The sequence below is a fragment of the Lepisma saccharinum genome, chromosome 7 (genome assembly GCF_977018435.1).
Source record: "Lepisma saccharinum chromosome 7, izLepSacc3.1, whole genome shotgun sequence".
NCBI lineage: Eukaryota > Metazoa > Arthropoda > Insecta > Zygentoma > Lepismatidae > Lepisma > Lepisma saccharinum.
Window position 1 is genome coordinate 19,967,567 of NC_139235.1, and position 25,569 is coordinate 19,993,135.

Below are 25,569 nucleotides of genomic sequence, written 5' to 3' on the forward strand. Positions count from 1 at the left end.
TTGCTACATGGGTGTTGAGTGGAACTGTGTCTTGTTTGGTTGAAGGGCTATTCCATGTAAAATCATCCAGGCCATGTCACCCACCATCTCCGATTTTGATAAAATTCGGTACACGATGCTTATTCCAAAAACGTCGATTTTGTTGAGATTGGTCAAGGGGTTCAGAAGTTACATGCCTTTAAAAATCTCCGTGTACGTCACATGCGGCTCCACTTCGAATGGCACGCATTGGGGTTAAAAAGATTGTGTCTTTCCTCAGATTTGCCTTAGAACCTTCAACTTTTTCTTCTTTTGTTCAGATTGGTGTAAGCTTTCATTTAAATAAGGTTTCAGATGAGTGCATCAGTAAACATGTATTTACATGTACTTTTTAGAAAAAAAACAAAAGACTAACTTAAACCTCTAATTTGATTCTTACCTTGACACACAGTAAAGAGAAATTTTGAATATTATATATTAAAACATATTGTATTTTTAGCTTTGTTTAATATTGTGCTAAATACACAAGCATATTTAATAACATTAATTTTTAATATCATCTGATGCCAATCACTTTTTTATCACCCTGTCTCTTAACCGCCTATCCTAATTTTTCAGTGGGCATTAGTACACACTCTGAGCTACCTATATATACATTTCGAGGGAAATCGAAGGGGTGGGGGGAGGGCAATACATCAAATTAGCTGTTGGAAGTTAGTCATTTGATTTTTGTTAAAAATACATGAAAATACATGGGTATTGATACACTCATCTGAAACCTTATTTAAATGAAGGCTTACAACATTCTGAACAAAAGAAGAAAAACTTAAAGGCTCTAAGGCCAAGGCGAACCTGAGGGAAGATACAATCATTTAAAACCTAATGCTTGTCATTCAAAGTGGAGCCGCATGTGGCGTACACGGAGGTTTTGAATAGCTCGTGACTTCTGAACCCCTTGACTAATCTAAAAAAAAATCGACATTTTTGGAATCTGCATCAAAAGTTCTAAATGTACCGAATTTCATCAAAATCGTGGATGGTGGATGGCATTTTCACAAAATTGTGGATGATTTGATATGAAATGACCCTGAAGCATGTTGCACAGGAAACTGCATACCAAACTGAAAATGCTTGCTTTGTTGGGTAACCGTTTTTTATCAGGTATTGCAAAATGGGGTGTAAGGGCTGACTTCCCCATAAGCACTCGACCGTCCTTCCACGTAGTACATCCTGGACTGGATTTTGCAGACTAACAAGGCTCTGGCGTCTGGGCTCACAGTCAGTATAATCCTCGGTGTGGTTTGTGTTGTGTGCTGTCCATGTGTGTTTCTGATTGTCCTCTCATCAATTTTATCATCCTCATCTTCGCGATTTGCCAAAAGTGGCAGAGAAGCGAAGTAAAATAAATCACACTTCTTCTGCCTCTTCTTCTATTTTTCTTCCTCTCGTTCTTTCTGCTTTTTTTCTTGCTCTCGTTCGTTCTGTCTCGCTTCTGTTTCTTTTCTCTTCGTATTTCTTTCACTTGTTTCTCTTTCTATCTTTCTTTTTCATATTTATTTTTCTCTTTTCCTTTCTTTCTATCCCCCTTTTCCTCATCTTTCTCTCCTTTTCGTATGGTTTCCTATCGTTCTTCCTTATGTTCTCTCTCTCTCCCTTTTCCTCCTTATTTTTTTCTCTCGTCATCTTTCTTGCTCTCTCTTCCACTGTCTTTGTATTTTTTGTCCTCTCTTCATTTCTGTCTCATTCATTCTCTTTCTTACTTTCTCTTTCCTTCAATGCAAGCCATATTCATACTGTACTGAGTATAAATGAAACTGAAAACTTCTCGTGGCGACGCTCACGGCACGAGAACGAGATATGAGAGACGAAACTTCGGATAATACGCTTATTGGTTGATTTGTTTCATTTTACTTCGCTTTGCTGCCGCTCTAGGCTAAGCGAAGATGACGAGTGATGATTTGATGCCCAGACCAGGATTCGATTTATTCATTGATGGATTGAATTAGTGTCTTAAGACCACTTTATGCACAGTAAGCCTAATCGGGACTGGACCTACAGTTTAATGTGTGATCCGAACCGGGTATCGAACCCGGGACCCCTTGATTACAGAGACCAGGATTCGAACCCGGCACCCCTGGCGTTGTAGCGCTCTGTGCTAACGACTCCGCCGGAAGTACGTTTATGTCTGTGTGCTTATAAAGATAGGTCGTTGGACTTAGGTGGTGTGGTCAGTATCATACTCCGTTTGTTGATTTTGTTTTATTCCCCTAATATAAGATGAGAAGAAGGAAACGGCCGGTCAGTTACAGTTAATGCAGCACTTCAAAATCTATGTAAAAAGTGGCTAATTTTGTTCATGTGAAAATTACTTTATAGAACAGCGTAATTTGGCAAGATGTCGGGTGTTGGAACAGAAGAGAGAAGGAACGAGAAAGAGAGGAAACAGATATAAAAGGGAGAGAAAAGAACTTGAAGTTTAAGGAAAAGAAGGCACGAGAAGCAGAGGGAGAGGAAGAAATAAATAAAGAGAAGCAGAGATGATGAGAAAATTAAGAGAAAGAACGAAAAAGAAGGAGAAGCAAAGGAAAAGAAAGTGATAAAGAAAGCAAGAAAAAGAAACAGAGGAGATGAGAGAACTAGAGTAAGAAATGGGAACATAGAAAGAACGAAAAGCAAAGGAGAAGAAAGGGAAAGAATAAGAACGAGGAAGAAAGGTGGAAAGAACGAGATAGGAATAGAACGAGAAAGAGAGGAATAAATAAATAAAAAGAAGCATAGGAAATGAGAGAACTAGAGTAAGATAGGGAAATCGAGAAAGAACGAAGAAGAAATAGAAGCAGAGGAAAAGAAAGAGATAGAGTAACGATGAGGGAGAGAGATGGAAAGAACGAAATAGGAATAAAAGGGAAAACGGTCACGAGAGGAAGACTGGGAGAGAGAAAGAACAATAAATAGATTAAGAAAGATGAGAAGAAACAGGAAGAAAAGGGAGAGAGAAATTAATAAAAAAGAAGAGGAAGTGAGAAAGACTGGAAGAAGAGAAACAATCAGAATAAAGAGGAAGAAAGAAAATGGGAAAGGGGAGCCACGTATTGATATTCCTATCAAATACATCGTAATATCGGTTTCATGCATAATTCGGCCTCATCGCCCATATAACATGGAAAAGGAACGTGTAAAATTTAGATCACGAGGAAAGTCGTAATTTGAAGTGCTGGCCTTGAGATAATCTTACTCTGTCATCCTTTGCAGGGGACATTTACTCAAGAGGCTATCTTCTGTTTGGGTAAGAATGGTTGAACCGTGCCTTGGTCATCTGTGGGAATTTTCCGTTGTGCAGGAGATAGTGCACACATAAATATTGGCTTTGTGTCTATATTTGGGTTCCGTCGTGCGGCTGCTGGTGGCTATGACTAACCGTCTGGGATAGGTGAAATCGGTGATATCAACTTACCCCTCTAACTGTTCTAACATTTACGCCGGTCTCGCAAGATACTTATGTACGTCCTCACTTCCGGATCGACCTCCAGCTCGAAACTGTCATAAGATTTTTTACGTCCTCAGTTCAAGAGAGGTCTCGCACGGTGCTGAAAATCGCAGCCTTGAAAACTGCGACTGCACAAACCCGATATATCACTTAACAAGTTTAGATATTAATAACTTGTTTGTATTTGTTGTTTTAAGTCCGCTTTATGCGCAGATAGACTAGTCGGGACTGGACCTACAGTTATAGTCGGATCCGAACCGCTATGTGCCTCCACCGGCTATCAAATCCGGGACACCTTGATTAGAAGCTAATAATTGTTGAGGAAAGGGGAAAATAATGTTTTCCCCAACAACGAATAAAAGAAAAACATTAACACTGTTGCAAAATGCCCTTAGCTGTGAATGTGAGTTTATAATAAATTTTATTCAATTTGATATACCACTTTACGGACACACTAGTATGAGGTTGCGTTACCCGTTGTTTTTTTTAAATTCCTTGCGGTTTTGAAAATTCCAAATACGAACTAGTCGAATAAAGTACATAAAATTCGCAGCAATATTCAAAATATGTAGTGTTTACATTAAACTTATCATATTTACATTACATTGACATCTCTTTGGTTATAAAATACTTGTCAGATTGACTTCGATTGATTGATTTAGTTTATTTTACTTCGCGTTTTGTGCCTCTTGGCTAATTTGCGAAGATGGGGATGAGTGATGAAATGATGCAATTGATGAATGGACATTCACAAACAACCAAGCCCGACCGGGATTCGAACCCGGGACCCTTGGCGTCGCAGCGCGATGTGCTAACCACTCGGCCACAGGGTCGGGCAGATCGACTTCGAAAGGCATAGAGCAGTATTTATAATTCTCAACTTATATACAATCGATACTACAGTTATTTCCTGCTATTTTATACAATAATAACTAGTATAAGCTAAAAATGTCCCGTACCGTGGCCTTGCGGTTCTCTCGAATCGAATGTCTTATTTCAAAACTCAAATGCACAGGGTCGTGTAGTCTCGTTTCGCCTAATCGTTTATCAACATAATGTAGTGTGATTTATGACCTGGCAGACCTTTCGCAAAATCCCATTTCGCCTAAACTGGTTGAAAGGGAAATATTTTAAATGAATGAAATTTAACGGTCTTTCTACAGGGAGTTACGTGCTCTGTTCTGTTGTGTATTTCATCTTTAGCTCTCCTTGTCACACACCTGGTCCAGCGATCGGTCCAACCAAACTAACCTCGACATCTGGAACAGATCTTACCAACATATTCAGCTTCATTGAACTGATAAAACAAGAAGAAGCAGGAAATGAAGCATCATGAAACTGCAAGTTGGCAATCCGGCCGAGAAGTGGAGTCGTAAGTTCTCTGCCTACTAAAAGATAGACCGAGAAGTGGAGTCGTAAGTTCTCTGCCTACTAAAAGATAGACCGAGAAGTGGAGTCGTAAGTTCTCTGCCTACTAAAAGATAGACCGAGAAGTGGAGTCGTAAGTTCTCTGCCTTCTTAAAGATAGACCGAGAAGTGGAGTCGTAAGTTCTCTGCCTTCTTAAAGATAGACCGAGAAGTGGAGTCGTAAGTTCTCTGCCTACCAAAGGATAGACCGAGAAGTGGAGTCGTAAGTTCTCTGCCTACTAAAAGATAGACCGAGAAGTGGAGTCGTAAGTTCTCTGCCTTCTTAAAGATAGACCGAGAAGTGGAGTCGTAAGTTCTCTGCCTACTAAAAGATAGACCGAGAAGTGGAGTCGTAAGTTCTTTGCCTACTAAAAGATAGACCGAGAAGTGGAGTCGTAAGTTCTCTGCCTACTAAAAGATAGACCGAGAAGTGGAGTCGTAAGTTCTCTGCCTTCTTAAAGATAGACCGAGAAGTGGAGTCGTAAGTTCTCTGCCTACTAAAAGATAGACCGAGAAGTGGAGTCGTAAGTTCTCTGCCTACTAAAAGATAGACCGAGAAGTGGAGTCGTAAGTTCTCTGCCTTCTTAAAGATAGACCGAGAAGTGGAGTCGTAAGTTCTCTGCCTTCTTAAAGATAGACCGAGAAGTGGAGTCGTAAGTTCTCTGCCTACTAAAAGATAGACCGAGAAGTGGAGTCGTAAGTTCTTTGCCTACTAAAAGATAGACCGAGAAGTGGAGTCGTAAGTTCTCTGCCTACTAAAAGATAGACCGAGAAGTGGAGTCGTAAGTTCTCTGCCTTCTTAAAGATAGACCGAGAAGTGGAGTCGTAAGTTCTCTGCCTACTAAAAGATAGACCGAGAAGTGGAGTCGTAAGTTCTCTGCCTTCTTAAAGATAGACCGAGAAGTGGAGTCGTAAGTTCTCTGCGTACTAAAAGATAGACCGAGAAGTGGAGTCGTAAGTTCTCTGCCTACTAAAAGATAGACCGAGAAGTGGAGTCGTAAGTTCTCTGCCTTCTTAAAGATAGACTGAGAAATGGAATCATAAGTTTATTTTATATGATTATGTTGATGCTGCATCACACTGTGCTTATTTAGTTCTTGTATTGTACTGGGTGCGGCAGAAACAATGACCCATTTTAAATCGTGCGCTATTATTAAACACGGCTACCTACCAAACTGCTGTTTATACCATTGTGTAGTGCAGTTCAAAGCATTTTCTGTTCGCCGTATTACATTACCTTGGCAGTCAGTATGGAGCGGTGGTCGAATGAACATCGTGCGTTTCAATTGAAACTGTTTGCAAGCGTGCTGATAGTGTCATTAGAACGCAGCGTTTGTTTCGGGAGCATTTCGAAATTGGCCGGAATGGACAAGTTCTGACGCGGAAGACGATTTCGAGGTGGGCCAGGCAGTTCAGAACAACAGTATCTGCTTCACCTTGTTTCTCGGTTTCGTCATGTCAACTGGCCACCCCGTTCGCCTGATTTATCGGCGTGTGATTTTTTTTTTTCTGTGGGGAATCCTGAAATCCAAAGTGTATGCTAACAGGCCAGCAAATATTCAGGTATTGAAAAAGCAACGTTCGCACCGAAATTGAGGCCATAACAAGAGACATTCTGCGTAAGGTTATGGCGAGTGTGCATGCTCGTGCCGAAGATTGCATTGCCAACAATGGTGGTCACTTGAAGGACATAATTTACAAAAAGGGACATGTGTAAGGAATGGTATGTATTGTTCTTTCAAACAGTGTACACTAGTAATATGTTGTTCTAATTCTTCATGCTTAAATATAATGTTTAAAATGGGTCACTGTTTCTGCGCACCCTGTATTTCATGTTTATTAGCGCTTAGCATACGACTAAGGCTAGTGGCTGTTATATAGCGGTTATGTTTCCTTTTGTAAATATGTTACTTTGTGTACATTTTTCGGCACGTGTTTCGAATTGTTTGATCATCGTCAAAATTTTCCTCCCAATATTTTCCTTCCAACCGCTTAAGACGAAATGAGATTCGATCCACCCAAAGTCACGTGCATGATCTGTATTTATAACCGGATAATATTAGAATATTTCAATACGTGGCAACAGATATTTAACTATACAGTATTTCATTCCCATACACAAGTAAGACGACAGCCGTGCGAACAGGAATAGAAGAGACAAAAATTAGAATTGCAGCCCAGATAAGAACACAATACGAACTAGAAGGTAGGGCAACATAGTTGTCGAAACTTCGAAATAGCATAACCCCCCATGGTAAGTCTTGATCTTGAATAATTCAGTCGGAGAAGACTACGGTTGGCAGACCATGTAGCACGAATGGCATAGGATTCTTGTTGGAAAACATAGTGAGTGGTAAGAGACTTTGTGGAGGCTTTGTAAGGGTGTTGAAGAATAGGTTGTTCTTGCCTAAAATAAAGACAGGGCGAAGACCATGGCCGTAGGCAGGAAATAATTTCGGGGGGGGGGGGGTTCATTCATAATTGTTCCCATGGGCGTCGCCAGAAATTTGAATAATAGAAATAATAACAATAATTGTACAATAATAATAATAATTATTATATTATTGTTATATCCTTGAGGGGGCTTACTCAATCCAACAGATGAGTGAATATCCAGCACAAGTTTCTTTTTTTTTTTTCTTTTTTTTTTTTTTTTACGTTTCATACAGTGTGTACTGAAATGCACAATTATTATACTTCATCATTAAATTTTAGATACCTTCAAGGGAAAGGCTTAAAAAGTTAGATGGAAATTTTAGTCATAAAGCTTTTGTTGTTTGACTTTAAATTTAATTTTTTGGAATTTTGAAAAGTGTGGAACCAGTTATTCTTTTTAAAAACTTAGCCTGGTGCATGGATTGTAACCTCAATCGCGAACTAAATGCGCTACCAAACTGGAGATCCTAGGTTTGAACTCCTATCAAGGGGGATTTTCGACTTTATCGGACATGGAATTTAAAAGCTGGAAAGGGAATTTTGGGACAATCATAAGGGAATCTTCAGTCTATATTCCTTGTGACGCAGGAGCAACACTGTAAAGATAACAGCAGAAGTGATAATGGAGGGGTCGCGGGTTGGTTACGATTCTGAGAATAAATCCTGTTTCACTCAAGTTTCAGAATTCCAAATGTATGAAAATTCTAGCTCGATCGTTTTAACATTGTCTCCATGTATTTTTGTGATGCTTCGAAAAAAAATTGAAAATTTGTTACAGATTTTTGTTTCTGAACTTCCATTAATCCAACATGTCAGAAGTTTCGGGGGGGGGTTGAACCCTAGAAACCCCCTTCTAAATACGGCCATGGCGAAGACATATGCCTCTAGACAAAGGACTACCTGTGTTCAAACCCAGAATATTCAGTGGCTGGATTGTGAGCCTACTACTCAACTCGCTTAATTGTTGTTTGATCGATTTATGCTAGAATATAACGTGAAAGAACGGTTAAGGGTTGAGGTGAACTCGTGTTCGGGGGCGACTTAAGACCCGGGTGACTGCTCAGATCGCCCCCTCCCCCTAACTTTATTTCTGATTACATATGCATGGCTATTTATTTATTAAAAAAAATAGTTGGAGGGGCCTCCTCGATGCCGTAGTGATAGCGTCGTCACTTTGTAATCAAGGGGTCCCGGATCCGATACCCGGTGGAGGCACATAGAGGTTCGGATCCCACTTTAAACTGTAAATCCAGTCCCGATTAGCCTTTCCGTGTATAAAAGTGGACTTAAAAGAGAAGAGTTGGATTTGTGTAGTTAAGTATTAATTGAAGTTACGGCTGCATAACATAATAAGTGTATTGAAAAATCAGGTAGCACATACCTACAATAAACAGGCTCTTTAACGGTAAAGTATTTAAACAATAACGATATTACTTTACTTATTAAAACCGTAAATACGGGAATATAACATGGTCATGTTTTTATTGGAAAGTAGGGGGACCAGGGTAGAAAGTTGGGGGTGGGGTTGGCAGCAAGGATGTATTTAGGGAGTCCAGACTTTAATTAATTAATCAGGAATTTTACTTTTTGTCTACTGGATCCAACATCTTTTTTTTGTTCAATAAATATTGAATTTTTTATCTTTTTGACAAGGCAGTTATTTTTATACAGATTTTTGCGATGTTAACCACACGTAAGTTATAAAATGAATACGTGCTGTTATATATCTATTCGTATACCGTCTTTTTACCTATTGATGTGATAATAACAATACAATATTAATTAGTGTCATTGATTTAATTTAATATGATTATTTTAATTTAATAATTTATATTATTATTATCACTGCTAATACTACTACTATCATTATTGTTATTTCCGAGACACTTGGTTCGGACAACCCCCTCCCCCCAGAAATATATTTCTAGATACGTACCTGAATGGCAGGGTGGAAAGTGTGGGGCGACAAAAATCCACCTCGTCCGGGTAAGAATTTTGTCTTGAGCAGCCCCCTGCTAGTGTTGACCTTGAACTGCCACCGTCTATGGAAAGTACCCAACCTGCATGGAATATACCCACCGTGCAACCAGCATGATGATTCATCCTGTCATCACATCGTCACGGCGAACGGGATGGTTGAAATATGCGTAAGAAGAATGTGCTTGACTCTCCATGTCGTGTCTGCGTCCCGTAGTATTCGAAGGACTTGTGGGTTCCGTTCTAAGGTCCCTTGCAACGAAAGAGCACTAACATAATTTTCCAATTGTTTACATGGTTGCTAACTTTGCACAAGTAGAGCATATTGTGGTTTAATCTCATTATTACTAAACTTACTAAAACGTTGCTAGTTTCTTTACTTTTCTTTCCGCAGTAACCCCCTTACATTACAGAAAAGAAAAAAAACACACACACACAGGGAGAGAGAGAGAGATAAATTGATTTATTTTGTTTTTCTTCACTTTTCTGACGCTTTTGGCTCATGAAGAGGCACTCCCACGCAGAGTTCGAGATTCGAACCTTGGACCACACAGACAAACAAAGAGAGAGAGGGAGAGGGCATGGGCTTTTTCTGTTCACTGGCGTACGCAGAGAGGGCTGAAGAGACTACAGCCCCCTCCGAAATGTTGATTGGTTGATTTTGCTTTATTTTTCTTCGTGTTTGTGCTACTTTTGGCTTATTGCAAAGATTGGGATGAGTGATGATATTGAAATTGTTGGTGGATGGACACTCACAAACATCCATGCCCAGCCCGGGATTCGAACCCAGGACCCCTGGCGTCATAGCGCGATGTGCTAACCACTCCCGGAAATTTTGAGAAAATGGACAATTTCAAATAAAGACAGTGAAGAACTCGGGGGATGGGGGGCAAACTCGCATTGAAATGACCCCCGATTGCTATTTTTGTGATTGGAAAGTTTTTGATACACATATCTCATTGTGTATTCCGCTCCCTAGAAAACAGTCATGCACTATTCACCTTTACAATAACAGCCCCTCTCGAAGAAAATAAATCCTACTTACTCCAGTGTTTCTGGTAGCACGCCCTACCGGTACCTTTTATACACATCTCTCCTGTGTATGCCAAATAGTAAGGCACCATCGACAACCGCAGTGTTTCAAAGGCAACAGATCCCGTTGGAGTAGCATTGGTAAAGCCAATTCCACAAAGGTAAAACAGCAAACCTGGAAAATCAGGAGCTCAGATGGTAAAGCAATGATACGGTATGCCCATAGACCCCGAGTTCGAGTCCCGGTGATTTTTCCGTGAAATTTCTATGTATGTGTGTTTCATCAGCACACGTTGCTAGGATACATGCAGGATAACATTTTTAGAGGGTTTGTAGCGTCGACACGAGGCGTCAAATAGAAAAGCGTTATTGTTAAGGAAGATTTCATACCGATCTGACGAGCGACACGGGGTACATATCACTCGGGATCGAACCAATCATCAGCAACGTTTCACACCAAGGAGCGACACGCGACACATGTCGCCTATTGCTTGGGTGGAAATTTCCGTAACATTTGCAGCTCGAGATTCCGCCTCGTCTTGACACCATCCGTACAGACACACGCATAGGCGAATCTAGATTTTTTTATTTCTACGATGTTCCCAGTACAAAATTTCCCTCTATAAAACTGATGTGAAAATTCATACGAACCGTTAATGACACTGTAACTGAAGAAATCGTTTATTACACAAGACTTTTTTTGTCGAATGTCAAACACGTTTTTGATCAATACAATGCTAAAAGCGCACACAATATTTTGAAAATGTATGTGCTATGTATGGGAATTCTTATGTTACTTTTATACACATCTCATATGTATAAAAGTCTCGGAAAGTATCAGATATTTGTTATGTAGCAAACTATCGCCTTTACTAACTGGTTACAAATGTCAGTCAATTACAAAATAGTTGAAATGTTTTTATTATGTAGCTATGTTTTTCTTAGTTTTTGTTTCTGTGAATATAAATCAGATTTCATACTACTTATATTTTTGGCTTGCATTCTTGTTTTGCTTTTATTGTGTATGTATTGTTATTGGTGTAGATCTGTTAATATCGTCTTGAAAAGAGAGAGAGAGAAAGCATGTAACACTCATGCTTGTGTGTGTCAATATTTTCCTTAGTAAAGTTTATCTGAAGTCAAAACTAATTGCTTATCTTTGTTGTTACAATAAAACCTCTCATCCTCTGCAAAATTTCATATGGGGAGGGATTTTTAGGACAAGGTTATTGGTGAGGAAATTCCCCCTGTTCCTCCCATGATTTCGCACCCTGATAGCTGGTCATCACTTTTCGGTGGGCACGTGCTCCTGTGCCCCCCCCCCCTAAATCCGCGCGCACGCGTAATCTGCAATCCACAGTAGTAGGTGAACACACATCTGCCAAATTGTCAAATCAGCAAATAACACATGAGCGACCTAATTTTACCGAAGTAAATACGTTCCAAAGACCAATGACACTTCCCAATCAAGATCCTCTTTACGACCCATGGAAACTTCCATTGCGTTGGTCAGCTTCTCACCCAAGATAAATCACATTCCTCTGTCGTGCGTAAAAACCGGGTTTCCGCAAGTGGTTTCTGCTTATCGTGTGCCCACAGATTAGGTAAAGGACGTGCCCCCCCCCCTTACCATTCCCTCCCCCTTTTCAGGGCCAGCAACACACCCCCGAGGAATACGTTCTGCCCAACCCACTAGGGCATCACGTGCGTAAACATCGCACATGGTCTGCTGTACTCTTGCCTTTTTTTGTTATGAGTTTTCCTCTCGCGAGTGGTTTGTGTTTTGCTGGTTGACTCCACGACCTGTTGCCTTTGACCCCTGGCGATCTAGGCCAATCGCAGAGCGTTTAGCAGGGGCTACCCTTCGCTGTCTCGAACATAAGCGTTTCGTTTGTCAGTCAGAGCGGTTCGTGACTTCGCTGCGGCTACATCAAGGTGAGTTTGTATTGCGCGTGTTCTTTCGCCCTGATAATGCACGGCGTTATCTTTTTCCAAATGTTTTCTTTTATTTATTTTTCATTCTTTATCTTGCTATCAGTTCATTTATCTTTAGATATATTAGCTTTCTGTTGATAAATTATTGTTGAAAAAATATGCTGTAAAGTAACAAAGTAAGTTAGAGGAACCCCTTCGACTGGGCTGTTGCCTTGTAATCAAGGGGACGGGTTCGATCCAGAGTTGCTCAGATCCCAATTTAAACTATAGGTCCAGTCCCGATTAGGCTATCAGAGCATAAAGTGGGAAACAGACAAGTAAGTGTTTACTTTTTGAAATAACGAAATCAAGAGTTTACTTTTGCACTAACTTTTCTTTGCGTTTTCGAATGGATTTTTGCAACAGAATTTACTTCAACATTTATATTTTATATGTAAAATTATGAGATTAATGTAATTAGGATTCATGTTATTTTTTAATGCCACTGCAATGCATGAACTTACTCGTTTACTTTTTTTTAATTATTGGTAACTATTCTTTCTCTACGCTGTAACAGCGAAATGTTGGTCCTTGTGGTTGTTCAAATGGTAGATTGCGTATAGTGCATGTAATGCTATGCCACTCAACGTATCTGCTATATTGAGGTTGTGGAACCTTTACATTATGAGCTGTGCAGGTACGAGCAATATACTTATTTATGGCCAAGATTAGGCCCGAACTATCAAACAGGAAATGAACTGTTTCTCACAGAAGTTAAAAGGTTTTGTTTATATTAACTTCGTTCTTACAGAGGATGAAGAAAAGTAACTTTCCAAACGCCGGTGTAAAGTCACCGTGGTGATCCAGTGCAATATCCGAATTATTAACTTGAATTTGGAATTTGCTCATTTCTGTTTTCATTAATTTGCAAACCGTGTGCTGATGGGCACGTTCAAGAAGCTTATTTAGCAAGCAAGACATGTCCAAGATGAAGGACAATAAATTTAATCGTAGTTTTGTAACTATCATATCTGTACTTCTATTTTTCTTCGAGCACGTACTTTGATAATTTTTCTTGCTGTTGGAAGACAGCATGAATCTTCTGCAGGATGTCCGTGTAGTTACAAACTGTATTTGTAGTGATGACATTTTTAATCCTCAACGTTTGGACACGTTTCAAATTCGCTTTTTAAAAATAATTTTAATTTCGTCCAGATTTGTGTAAAAGCTATACATATATATAAATATATATGAGACTATTGATCTTTAGTAAGGTTTAAGAAGAAAAATATACCAAAATCACCCCTACATGCACTTCATGTAATGTCAGTTATAACAAGTAAAGAAATTTGTTAAAACATGTACGGAATAGTTACATTTTTATAAGCTATCAGTTAACAAAAAAAATGCCTTCAAATATTTTGTTGCCGATAATTGTTCCTAACCCTTTACATTGTTACTTTTCGATTTACCTGAATTATTGCTATAATAGTTGGAGGAAAGGTAGAGGTGGGTCCTCACGCATTCGGAGTCTTGAGTAGAGAGCAATTTGACCGCCTCAACCCCGACGCTTCCCCCTATTTCAACGGAGGGTGCTGCCAGGTGCACACAAATAATGCCATAATTATTTAAAAGGTAAACTCAAATGTGACAATATAACAATTTTGGATCATTTATTGTTCACTAGTACCTTGTAATAATGTGTTTAATAAATTGTTTAATTGTATCTGGCATTCTGTTCATAACTCTTGACAAGAACATGTATGACATGTGTCGAATCATCGAACAATTTTAAGTTTACTCAATATAAGTACAGTTTCATTGTTCTTGACATACAAGAAAACTATATCAATGTATTATATAACCTAGAAGATTAACCTACTCACTTGCATTCATCCGGTGTAGGCCATATTCGGTCTACGTACAGTCACGAACACTGCTGGGTTGTATGAATATATTGATTTTCAGTGGAATCGTTACAACCCAGCAGTGTCCGTGACTGTACATTGATTGGGGCGAAGTAGGAAATATTCTGCCCTGTGCATTAACTTCATATTGTAGTGTAAATATTATTGTTCTGTTGATTAACACCGGTGCAATCTTCTCTCTCTTCTCCTGTGTAGTGAAATAGCTATTTGTGTTTACAAAGGCTGTCGCAATGGCGTCATCAAGAGGTTATGGGACATTGAACAAAAAGATCGCTTTAGCGAATGGAGTAAGTATTTTCACTGTTTGGGTTTGGGATTATTTTTGCATCACTATGTGGTTGGGGTCTTTTATTTTTCTTCAGGGCTGTTTTGGCAGTGTTCGAATTGATTTTTTTTTGTTTAAAATATGATCTCTACACACTTTGGTGTACTTTTTTAAAAGAAAGAAGTGTTTCGACTTGCTTGATTTAAGTCAGTTCATAATGTGCCATCACCATACAACCTTGCTCTTTTAATTCCATTCAAGGACCTAGGTAAGGATAGTAGATAAGTTGTTCTATCCCCGTATAATTTGAAGAATGCAAAATAGCCACCATAAATTTTGAATTAATTACTAACAAAACAAACAAAATTTACTACGTATCTAAGTCATACATAATATCAACTCCGGACCGTTTATATTTAGAAGATATAATTTTGTATAACTTAGAGTTCCATTCATTTCAATTTAAACATTATACAACTGCTCACATAACGCAGGGTTTTTTAGAGGAGCTAGATTTAATATTTTGAAGTAAATGATATATAATTTTATACATTATTTTTTTAACGTTTATATCCACATATTTCTAAATTTCTAAATGTAGTAAATTGTCGAGAACCTGTTTTACCATGCCCCGTAAAAGGGCAGACGCCTGTCACGCACAGCATATAAATTCTCAAAGAAGGGGGGGGGGATTTTCGAGTTTAGGAAAAGAATTAGTAATATGAAGTAGCTTCGGAACGGAAATTTAGAGAAGGAATATCCAGCTTTCCCCTCCCCCTCAATTCGAACGCTGTTCTTTTATCGACATTTTCAGCGAATGGGAAGCAAATGTTTTGGTTACGCTATAATAATACATTTGCAATGAGAGCAATTTCGGCATGTGCATGCTTTTTTTTTCCTGTTGGGTGATATATCTTTGATTCTTTTCTGATTTTTCTTTATAAATAACTTTTTGTTATTCTTACCTTGGTAATGGTATCTTATGAGTTACGACATGCTAACATTTTTCATTACTCTGTTGATTTTTGGACCTGCCTCAGGGACAAATTTTTCATCGTACTTGAACCTAAATGCAGAACTAACGTTGTATTTGGAAATCACTTTTGCATATCCTTGCCACCATTCAATATCCATCAAAGTAACACAAATAGCAAACGTCTTGTGTACACAGTTTAATCATCATAACACATCTAGTCCTGTTTACAAAAGGAGATGTAGTCCAATCTACTAACTACATTTACAGAGAAAACTATAATTCTATAGTGTTAAGCTTACATAATATTATTTTTTTAAAAAAAATAATCGCTATTTATAATGAAATAAAATTTCTGATAAACAATTTTGTGCCTAAAATATGCACTACATTTTAAAATACATTTCACATTTTTGGTTTGAGTGTAAAAGCATTTACAACTTAATAATTTCTTTTCCACTCTTACCCCATTCTATGCAAACTACAAACATATCTCTTTCTGCGAATTTTATCTTTGGACAGTTGCATGTGAAATAACCTGGTGATTACTTTAAGCATACGATGGTGCATGCTTTCTTTTTTCATGTTATTGTTTTCAACATATATATTTTTTCCTTTCACAGCACATGTATTAATTTCCATTTATTTTCCTTTGCTACATAGTCGATTGCAAATGTATGTTAATGTGAAACTTTGAAGGCAAATATTACATAGTGGTGGAAAGAGAGAGCTATAAGGAATGTAGGACGTGTTGCTGTGAAAAGACACGTTTCATAAAGTCGCTACTGATCTCTCTCATTAATCTTTGAATGCGGTGGTAGAATGCGATACATAAGTATTACCAGGAAAATTGTCCATCAATTGATTGATATTTATAGTACAGTCAACGGCAAAGATAATGGTAGTCAGATTGTCCACCGCTATTTTCATTACTTTTTTATTCTACATCCTGTGTTGTTTTAAGGAATGAAATTATGTTCGTTCGAAGCAGGCATTGTTCTCTGCTAATTGACGTCTTTATTTCAATGAATTGTCGTCATATCGTGTAATTCAGACCGAATGAAAATGGTGGTGGACGATTCGCCAACTGTTTCTTTCGCCGGTGGGTGTACAACCTCCGTGTTTTTAGGGAATGCAACTGCACTGATGCTGGTCTTCTCAGCTTCTTCTTGAACCTCGCATTGCTTAAACAACTGCAAAACAAAACATTTTTCGGGGAAAATAACTCATTCCCATTGAGGGCAAAGAATATATACTATGAACTTCAGTCAATGCTTTATTTTGAATTATTCGAATAGGGAATAAATTTATTAAAATTTAAAATATAAAAATGAAAATGAATCGAATAAAAATTTCAGCACTCGTTTACCAGGGGAGGGACCAAGCGCCCCTTTCCCCCTCTGGATGCGCCCATGTTTGATTGTTAATAATACATTCCAGAGACATCTAAGAAAATATGAAAAACTGTTGTGTTGCGTTTTCACTCTCTTAATATCATTGTTTACGATTACACAAATTCGCTGTAAAGGAACATGTGTCAGAATGAAATTCATGGATGTAAATCCAAGAATCGGAATTTTAATCAATCTGAATTTAGTGCAATTAAATACAGTTATTACTCAGCCTTCTTTTGTCTTACACTCTGTTTAAGATACATTGAGAACTCATGGTGCTTACAAAACGAATTTCGCTTTTGTTTTGTATTTTATAACAAACATTTTAGAGTATATAATATAGAAAAATATATATTATTTTTCTGGTTTGAATTTTATGTCAACTGCTTTCGAATTCCTGTTGGCTCCTCAAGTATTAATCTGTCAGTACGACCGTGTAGCAACCTTGTTCGTAGAAATCGCATTTACAATTGTTTCTTACTTTGATCAGCATTTCGTTCTGTATCGATGGTCGATTCATTGATCAGCATTGTTAAAGCCCTCTCAGGTTTGCAAGCTTTTGGATTTTTTTCAACCATCGGAAATCCTTTTGTAATTTCCACTTCAGACATTCGGAGAATTGTTCAGTTCGTTGTGTCGATTTTTATTCTATTTTATTTTTCGTTCTGGTATCCAGTGTGCATTGTTGTTTTTATTCGCGTCGCGTTTTTACTGTCAGATTAATAGTTCAGACAGAAACTGGATAATTTGAACGGAGCTTTTTAAATTACTGAAACTGAAATTTTAAGTCCCGAGATTAAAATTTAGTCCGGGAACGATTCTTTAAATTTTGGCTTTGGTCGCCATCTTGATTATTTAAGTTTTAAATGTTTACCTCATGGAATTTTGGTAAGCCGGGTTGGGCTATTTAATAAGGCGTCTGACTGCCACGCGGGAGATCCAGGTTCGATACCCGGGGTGGATAATCTGAAGTCGGATTTTTCTGTCTTTGTCCCTGCATAAAGCGACTCTGGGGTTCACCGAGCCTCAGATAAATGGGTAAAGGCGGTCGGAGCTTGATGTTGATCAAATCACCTCTATAAATGGCCAAGATCGAATTGTTAATACATAACTACCACTACAATTTCAGAATTAAACCTTTGAACTGTATGAGGAGTCTGGGAAGATACCGGTCGAAAGATGCCAATTTTGTGATGACGACAGCTGCTCTAAATTTAGATGACTTTTTTTAAGTACTTCTTGGCGCCTTTGAGTACTGATTAGGTGCTGCATTTGTGCAACATTGGCCGAATCGTTTCAAGATGGTGAACAGAAAACCGATTTTCTCCATGTTCCAAATCGTGCTGTTATTTCCAAACTTCTCAGTGTAAGGACGATATGGAAATTTTTCCAGGTCACTAAATTTTAACTTCGTCTTTAGAAGTTTGTGAGTAATCGATAGAATGTTCTTGCGACACGTGTTGATCAATTGCGACTTCGCGTGAACTCCTCAGTTGCACAAGCCATTGGACTTGAGTGTCACAGGATACATTTTTTTTCACGGTCTTGTTTAACGTAAGCGATAGCTGACATCTGCACGGTCGAGGTCAGGAGCAAACTAACGCAACCTTGTTAGTTTTAACAGAGTAGGGAAATCTAATGGGTTGTCTCGCAGGATTTTCCATTGAACCCCGCAATGGTTGTGAACCGTGTCTGCCACGTGAATGTTTTGCCAATTCTGGAAGCTTGTTTCCAAGCGATCTTTCGGGTTGATGAATTTTTCGGAAATCAGTAGAGTTGCGGACGAACTGAAAGAAACTTGGACCTTCTCTCTTTCTCCCCAGAGAAGAAAATGGAGGAGTCGAGAGAGAGAGTCTCCCTCCTCCCCTGTCTCTTTTTCTGAGAAGGATCCTCCTTGATGGCGTAACGGTAGCGTCGTCGCCTTGTAATCAAGGGGTCCCGAGTTCGATACCCGATGGAGTGGAGGTACACGATGTTTTGGATTCCACTTTAAGTTGTAGGTCCAGTCTTGATTAGCCTTACTGTGCACAAGGTGGACTTAAAACACCAACTCAATCAATCGTTTTTTTTAGAGGGAGTGGACTTGTGGCGGAGACAGAGATGCCCTTTCGCTCTCTCTTTTTCGCAATTCTCTGTCTCTCCGTTTCTCTCCTTTCTCTTTTTCCGGGGAGGGAGAGGAGAAAGAAAAACAAAGGAGAGAGGAGGAGAGAGAGAAAATGAAAGATTTGATTGATTGATTGATTGAGTTGCTGTTTTAAGTGCACTTTATGCACAGAAAGGCTAATAGGGAGTGGACCTACAGTTTAAAATGGGATCCGAACTACTATAGTGCCTCGAAAGGGTATCGAACCCAATGCATTCACCGCACGGTGTTGCCACACATCTACTCTACGCCACCTTGTCCCCTCCGCCTTCCCACAGTCTCCACATTGAAGTTGCAAAGTCATGTGACTGAGACTCCACGTGGAGTAGACGAGCCCATTGGCTGAAGGTTGAGTGTGATTGGACGAAAACAACTCGCCCGCTGTTTATCCCCACCCACGTTCGTGGCGGCAGCTCGCTTCAGATCTTGCACGTTAGCCAAGTAAACGCGTCAACTTTACCAGAGGGCAGAAAATGAAAGAGGATGGAAGTGGAGAGGCCTCTGTGTCTCTCTCTTTCCCTTTTTTTCTCTGTTTTCTTCTTTTTCCCTTGCTTTCCTGTCTCTTTTTCTCTCTATTTTTCCTTCTCTTCCTTTTCTTATCTTTCCTCTTCTCTCCCGTCCTCCGGAAAGAGGAGAGAAACAGAGAGAGAGAATGAATTGACTGGGGATGCCCTCCCTCCCTCTCTTTCTTACGCTCTTTCTTACCCTTTTTCTTTATCTTTCCCTCTTTCCGGAGGACGGGAGAGAGAGGAAAAAGAGAGAGAGAGAGGACGAAAGAAAAATTGGGAGGAAAGTAAGGCCCGAGTGTCTTTAAGTTTGTCCGGAACTTGAGCTACAACTTTGAAAAATACCTTTGTTCAGTTTTCATTTGATCCTCTTTTTTAGCATTGCCTCAGAGTTTGAACCGAGGCGGAGAAAACTCCGCCCCCTCCAAAAAAAGAGGAGTTTGAGATGAGTAAACGTCGCGGCGACCTGCGAAAGCATTGGCGCCAAGTAAAATCAATATTATTGACAGTTTGCAAAGAAATAGAGCTTCACTCCCTCCTCGCTTCGCTCGCAATACGGCGATTTCTTCAGAAGTTTAATGAAGTTCATGCTTGATTTGTACTAATACAAATACTCTTCTGAGAGCAGAGTTTTCCAATCGGTAGGGCGTCCAACTGTTACGCGGGAGATCCGGGTTCGATTCACGGGGTGGGTGATTTTGGGTGGGAATTTTTCCAGCAGAGGATAAGGCCGGCTGGGACGTGGTGCTGATCACATCACACCCACATAGTACCGAGATTGTGTTTGCGTTTGTCGTACTCTTACCTCCACATCCCTCCCAAATAATATCTCTGTGCGTTATAATTGAACTCATTGTACTACCTAGTAACTCTAAATTACTCCGTGGAACGAACGCTCTGGTATTCATAAACCCGAAGGATTATTGTCCCGGTGACATAAATTTTGCATGTCTCCCTATTCTGCGTAAGATCAATCCACTTCTTACCAATTTCCTTCACTTCAATCTTAATATTGTAATTTCATAGGTTAGCCAATAATATCAGGGGGTGAAGTGAACAATGAAATGAATAACAAATGTGCATTTGGAACGTTTTGTTGCATTCTCTTTGTTATTTTACGTCTCTTTCCTACTTCTTTAGTTAATCGCGGCGGTGAGCATGATTGGTGATCTGATTACATTGATAATGCGACAAACAATAAGATACACTCATGCCTAAAGCGGGGTTCCAACCTGAGACCTCTGGCTTCGCGGCGCGTTACACTGACCGCTACGACACGGAGGCAGGTATGACAGTTTTGTTGCATATGATCTTTGCTACAGAAAGAAGAACCTTGTTGTAGAGGAGCGCCCGTACTTGACACAAAATTGGTATCATTTTTAGTTTGGATTTCTTACGGGATAGGAGAGTTGCTGTTTGATCTCGGGTATTTTTATACTTTCGTTCTATTTTTTTTTTTTTAGCATTGAGTCGTATATTTTGCAATCTTTTCCAACGACGTATTTAAAGTAGGCCCAGGGGGTTCGGAAACAAACATTAATAATAAAAAGCTTTTGTTTTATCATCAAAGTTTGTTTATTTCCCCTGAACTTAGAGAAAGGCAAGGATTAGATGGGATCATATGGTTTTGAATTCATAGTGCCTTAAGATTTATGCACACTACTGCTTTTAATAATGTGCATGAAATATTAATGAGGGACTTCACTTTTCAACTGGGCATAATATTCTCTTTTATTTTTCAATTATTATTCTATATTTTGGCATTAATTCCCTTGCCAGGAGAGGTTTTTTTTAGCGATCTTAACTACATGTAAACTAGATAACGAACACGTGCTGTTTTATCTATATTCTTCTGCCGTCTTTTTACATATTCATGTAAGAACAATAACGATATTAATTAATTTACCTATTTTAATAATTATTAGTTGTATTAATTACAAACATTTATATCATTATCATTTTTGTGAAATACTTGGTTTGAACCCCTCACGAAATATATTTCTGCATCTTTTCCTACAATTGACGTTTTAATGTTAGGTAAAGGGTTTTTTAACCCCCCGCCCTCATCAGGTACAGCAAATCAAATACAATCAGTGACATCGATTAAGGGGGGCGAGTGCAGTTTCCTTCCCTGCACTATAGCATCTTAATGCTAAACCTTGTTTACCAAGAGAAAATAAACTGTCCTTGACCACCCAATTGCTGCTACTGGGCACAGTTTATAGCAGTCTCTGGCTGCCATAACTTCGTGCTTCGTGTGCGCCTTGCCTATTATAAGTCTTTAGTACTTCCTGTTTTCCGCCCTTTTCACTTCCATTTTTTTTTCTACACACTACTACACTACTGTTAGAACAAAAAACAGAGATGAGTCATCGGAGAGTTCCGGCCTGCAGACGCGTCAAAGCAGTGGAGACCGCGAAACAGTGGGCGTGAGACATGATCATAGCAACAGGTCTCCATCAACTTGTTTCGAACACCGCGAGAGTATGATCGCCAGCTGTTCTAAACCTCTGTGTGGTGCGTTTAGAGTTATTATCTAGCAGCAAGTGTGCGACCATCTGCTTCTAGAAGTGCGATAATCCCCCTGCCAACATGTGATTGTTTGCTTAGCCATTTTCATCGCTACGGGTAAGCGACAGGCGGAATTTTCCTGCAGAAAGAAACTTTCGTTCAGCAGTCGTCATGGCACGCAGAACCGACGGAGATGATTCCGGAGGGTTTTTCAATCGTGTACGCACTAGTTTCTTCAAGGCAAGTATAATTTTCAGCCCTGGTTACAGTTTTCTACAGTCGCAAGGTGGGGAACTTACTCCCCCTCCCTTAGATACCTGGCAAAACTTTATGTATTTTATTACAAATAATACTGTTTTCTGTGATTTACAGGCAGAAAGTTACCAGGAATTAACTTTCATTCACCACAGACATTAGAATCATGTTGACTGTCGTAACTATAGGAGCGCGGGACAGAAATGTTTTTGTCGGGACGAAAATGTTTTTGTCAGAACGGGATTGAGAAGGGAAATTTTTAAAATTCGACGTTCAGGACTGAAAAAAATGGCATTTTCGGGACGATAAATTTTTGGAACTGTGAAAATCTCGAATTTTACACACCATTTCATCCTCAAGTGATTGTTTTTTTTTATTTGATTTATTTTACTTCGCTTCTTGTGCCACTTTTGGCTAATTTGCGAAGATGGGGGATGAGTGATGATATGATAAAATTGATGAATAGACATTACAAACGCCCATGCCCAAGCCAGGATTCGAACCCGGGACCCCTGGCGTCGCAGCGCGATGTGCTAACCACTCCGCCACGAAGGCCGACTCTCAAGTGATTGATTTTACATTTTTGGTATAAGAACTGTCCATTTCAAAGTTATCATTCCCTTATAATTGTTAACGCAAATTATTCTGATGTGTGACATCCGGACGCCTATGTAATTGAACTGAAAAATAAAAAGCTTTGAAACATTTTTATAAAAATAACTTGGTACGTAAACCAAATTGTGTTCCAATATTTTTTTCACGTCGAACACAAGAAACTTGAATAGTTACGTCAATAAGATTTGTTTAAACTTTTAATTTCTGTATCTGAAGTTAAATTTACCGTACACCCAGTGCTCGAAGTGGAAGTTTCTCGCTGGGGATGCTGTAAGGAAATTTTCTTGACTGAGAATGGCATACCACCTGCGCCCCCCTTCCCCTATTTCGAGCATTGCGTATTTTCGATCTTCCTCAGAAGTAGGTAGATGTGAAAAATGAGGAAATTAAGACGGTGTGTTAATTATTAGCCGATCTCGTGGTGGAGGGGTTTGCATAGGGCGCTACGATGCCAGGAGTCACGTGTTCGCATCCTGGCCTGAGCATGTAAGCTCTTTGAGTGTGTCCTTTCATCATATCATCACTTCGTCGCTATTAGTAAAGCAGAAAGGCGAAGTAAATGCCCAATCACACGGAACTAGATATCCAGTTTTGGCGCTGAACTGCCTACCTGCCCGGATGTGATGGTTGCCTGACTGTCTGCTTGTACAGTCAACGGAAAAGATAATGGTAAGCAAATTGTCCACAGCTATTTTCATTACTTTTTAATTCTACATCCTGTGTTGTTTTAAGGAATGAAACTTTGTTGGTTCGAAGCAGGCATTGTTCTCTGCTTATTGACGTCTTTATTTCAATTCATTTTCTTCACATTGTGTAATTCAGACTAAATGAAAATAGTGGTGGACAATTCGCCTACTGTTTCTTTCGCCGTTGGGTGTACCATTCTAAAGGATTAATATGACTTTAAACATTTTGAGATAAGAGTTTCAAAAGAAACGAATACGAACTTTTAGATCATATTTTTTATCACGACTAGGAGGTCTTTATCAGATCGAGATAAAGTTTTGCTTCGAAACAATGGCTGTTAGCGTTGTTATGGATTGTTGTTTTAATAATAATAATAATAATTGTTTTCACTCACGGGTTTCATTGTGTTTCGATGCGCGAAAACAAACTGCATGTTGTAGACACTTTTCTTTACTGGCTTTCTTCTTTAGCAGAAACGACATGTTACTGTGCCTTCTATCCCTCACGCTTTCTAAAAACACCGCAAAGCTCCTGCATCTTTCCTTAAATCTCATTTTTCTTTCTTTCTCAGTGTCCATATCTCTCTCTCTCTCTCTCTCTCTCTCTCTCTCTCTCTCTCTCTCTCTCTCTCTCTCTCTCTCTCTCTCTCTCTCTCTGTGTCTGTCTCTCGTGTCAATCTTCTCTTTATTTTTTATCTCTTGTCTCATCCTCTCTCTCTATCTCTCTCTTGCCCGACCCTGTGGCCGAGTGGTTAGCACATCGCGCTGCGACGCCAAGGGTCCCGGGTTCGAATCCCGGTCGGGCTTGGTTGTTTGTGAATGTCCATTCATAAATTTCATCATTTCATCACTCATCCCCATCTTCGCAAATTAGCCAAGAGGCACAAAACGCGAAGTAAAATAAACTAAATCAAATAAAAAAAAATCAAATCTATCTCTCTCTTATATTTCCTATTTTTGGATGCTAAATCCTTGTTTGAATCACGTAATAAAAATGTGACCCACCCAAATCTTTGACAGCCATCCAGTGACCCCATCCACACCAGAAAGCCTGGCGTCGCCACTGCATCTTGGGTGGACGCAGGGAGGGGGGCCTAAGCCTATTTCAAATTATTCTTCGGATTAAATGGTAGAATGTGAAAACATAACCCGGTTCTTCATTTTACACTCAATTTTTAGATCGAACTCAATTTTTACTTGGGTTATTCTGTTCGAATACTAACCGAACTTCAGTTCCGATATTAACATTAAAAAAAATAACACGCTTTCTGCTTTTTTTTCAACTTAAAATCAACGATGCCATTTATCCCGGGGGGGGGGGGGGGTGCGTCGATGGACCAGTTCGACACCATGTCCTCATGCCATGGTGACGTTTTCGACTCTGGTACATCACCTTAGGAATCTTTACTTCCGCATTTGGAGACGAGCGTTATCGTTAATTCATCTCCTGTCGACTCGTGCTACGAAACAAAAGGACGTTCTCTAAAAGCCGCGCCGTCAACGTCATCTTGCGGTGCGATAAAGAATGAACCCACTGCTCTACCTTTTCCACGTGCTTCAAGTTCATAATCATTCGGAAAGCAGTGAACTTGGTGTGCAGTTAAACTGCATTATTGCTCGAAGTTCGCGTGCCTTCAAGGGTAAGAATGACGTAAGACGAAGTAATGTTTCGACGTTTGTGCTATAAAGAATTGTCAATCAGTTTGAGGAACTGTGGCGATTGGAAACGGGTTCGTTCTGTCTTGAGTGAAGAGATTTCAGCTGCGAGTAAGTGTTCCATCGACTTACTTTGTTTTTGAATGTTGTGTGCTTCTTCTTTTGGTTACATAAAGGCGTGAATAAAGATTAGGAAGACTTCATTCACAACAGTGGCGCATTCAACATGTAACCGCGTGTACCGCCGGTAAACCAATTTTTCTCATATACCGGGTGTTTCAGAAATAATTGACGGGTTACAAAAGTTTATTGCAAGTAAAGTATTGAACTTACGTGAATGAAACCAGTCCAGGACGAACGAGGAACGCAGGTTTTTATTATTATTATTATTTATCTTTTCCCAAT

At 39.3% G+C, this 25,569-nt stretch overlaps 1 protein-coding gene across 6 annotated transcripts in view; it reads left to right on the top strand.

The window, feature by feature from the left end:
- The window catches only part of LOC145989758 (proton-coupled amino acid transporter-like protein pathetic), an 89,644-nt gene that overhangs the window by 27,771 nt on the left and 36,304 nt on the right, over window positions 1-25,569 (top strand). The window contains exons 1-2 of one of the 6 annotated variants that reach the window (XM_083125055.1): window positions 12,208-12,253; window positions 14,356-14,447. The exons of 2 other annotated variants lie outside the window; for them this stretch is intronic. In XM_083125055.1, coding sequence (XP_082981181.1) covers window positions 14,391-14,447 — 57 coding nt within the window. In that variant the 5' untranslated portion in view covers window positions 12,208-12,253; window positions 14,356-14,390. Of the gene's footprint in view, window positions 1-12,207; window positions 12,254-14,355; window positions 14,448-21,943; window positions 22,193-25,256; window positions 25,276-25,569 lie in introns of those variants that run through there. 3 more of the 6 variants (XM_083125056.1, XM_083125054.1, XM_083125060.1) reach the window with 3 other exon arrangements.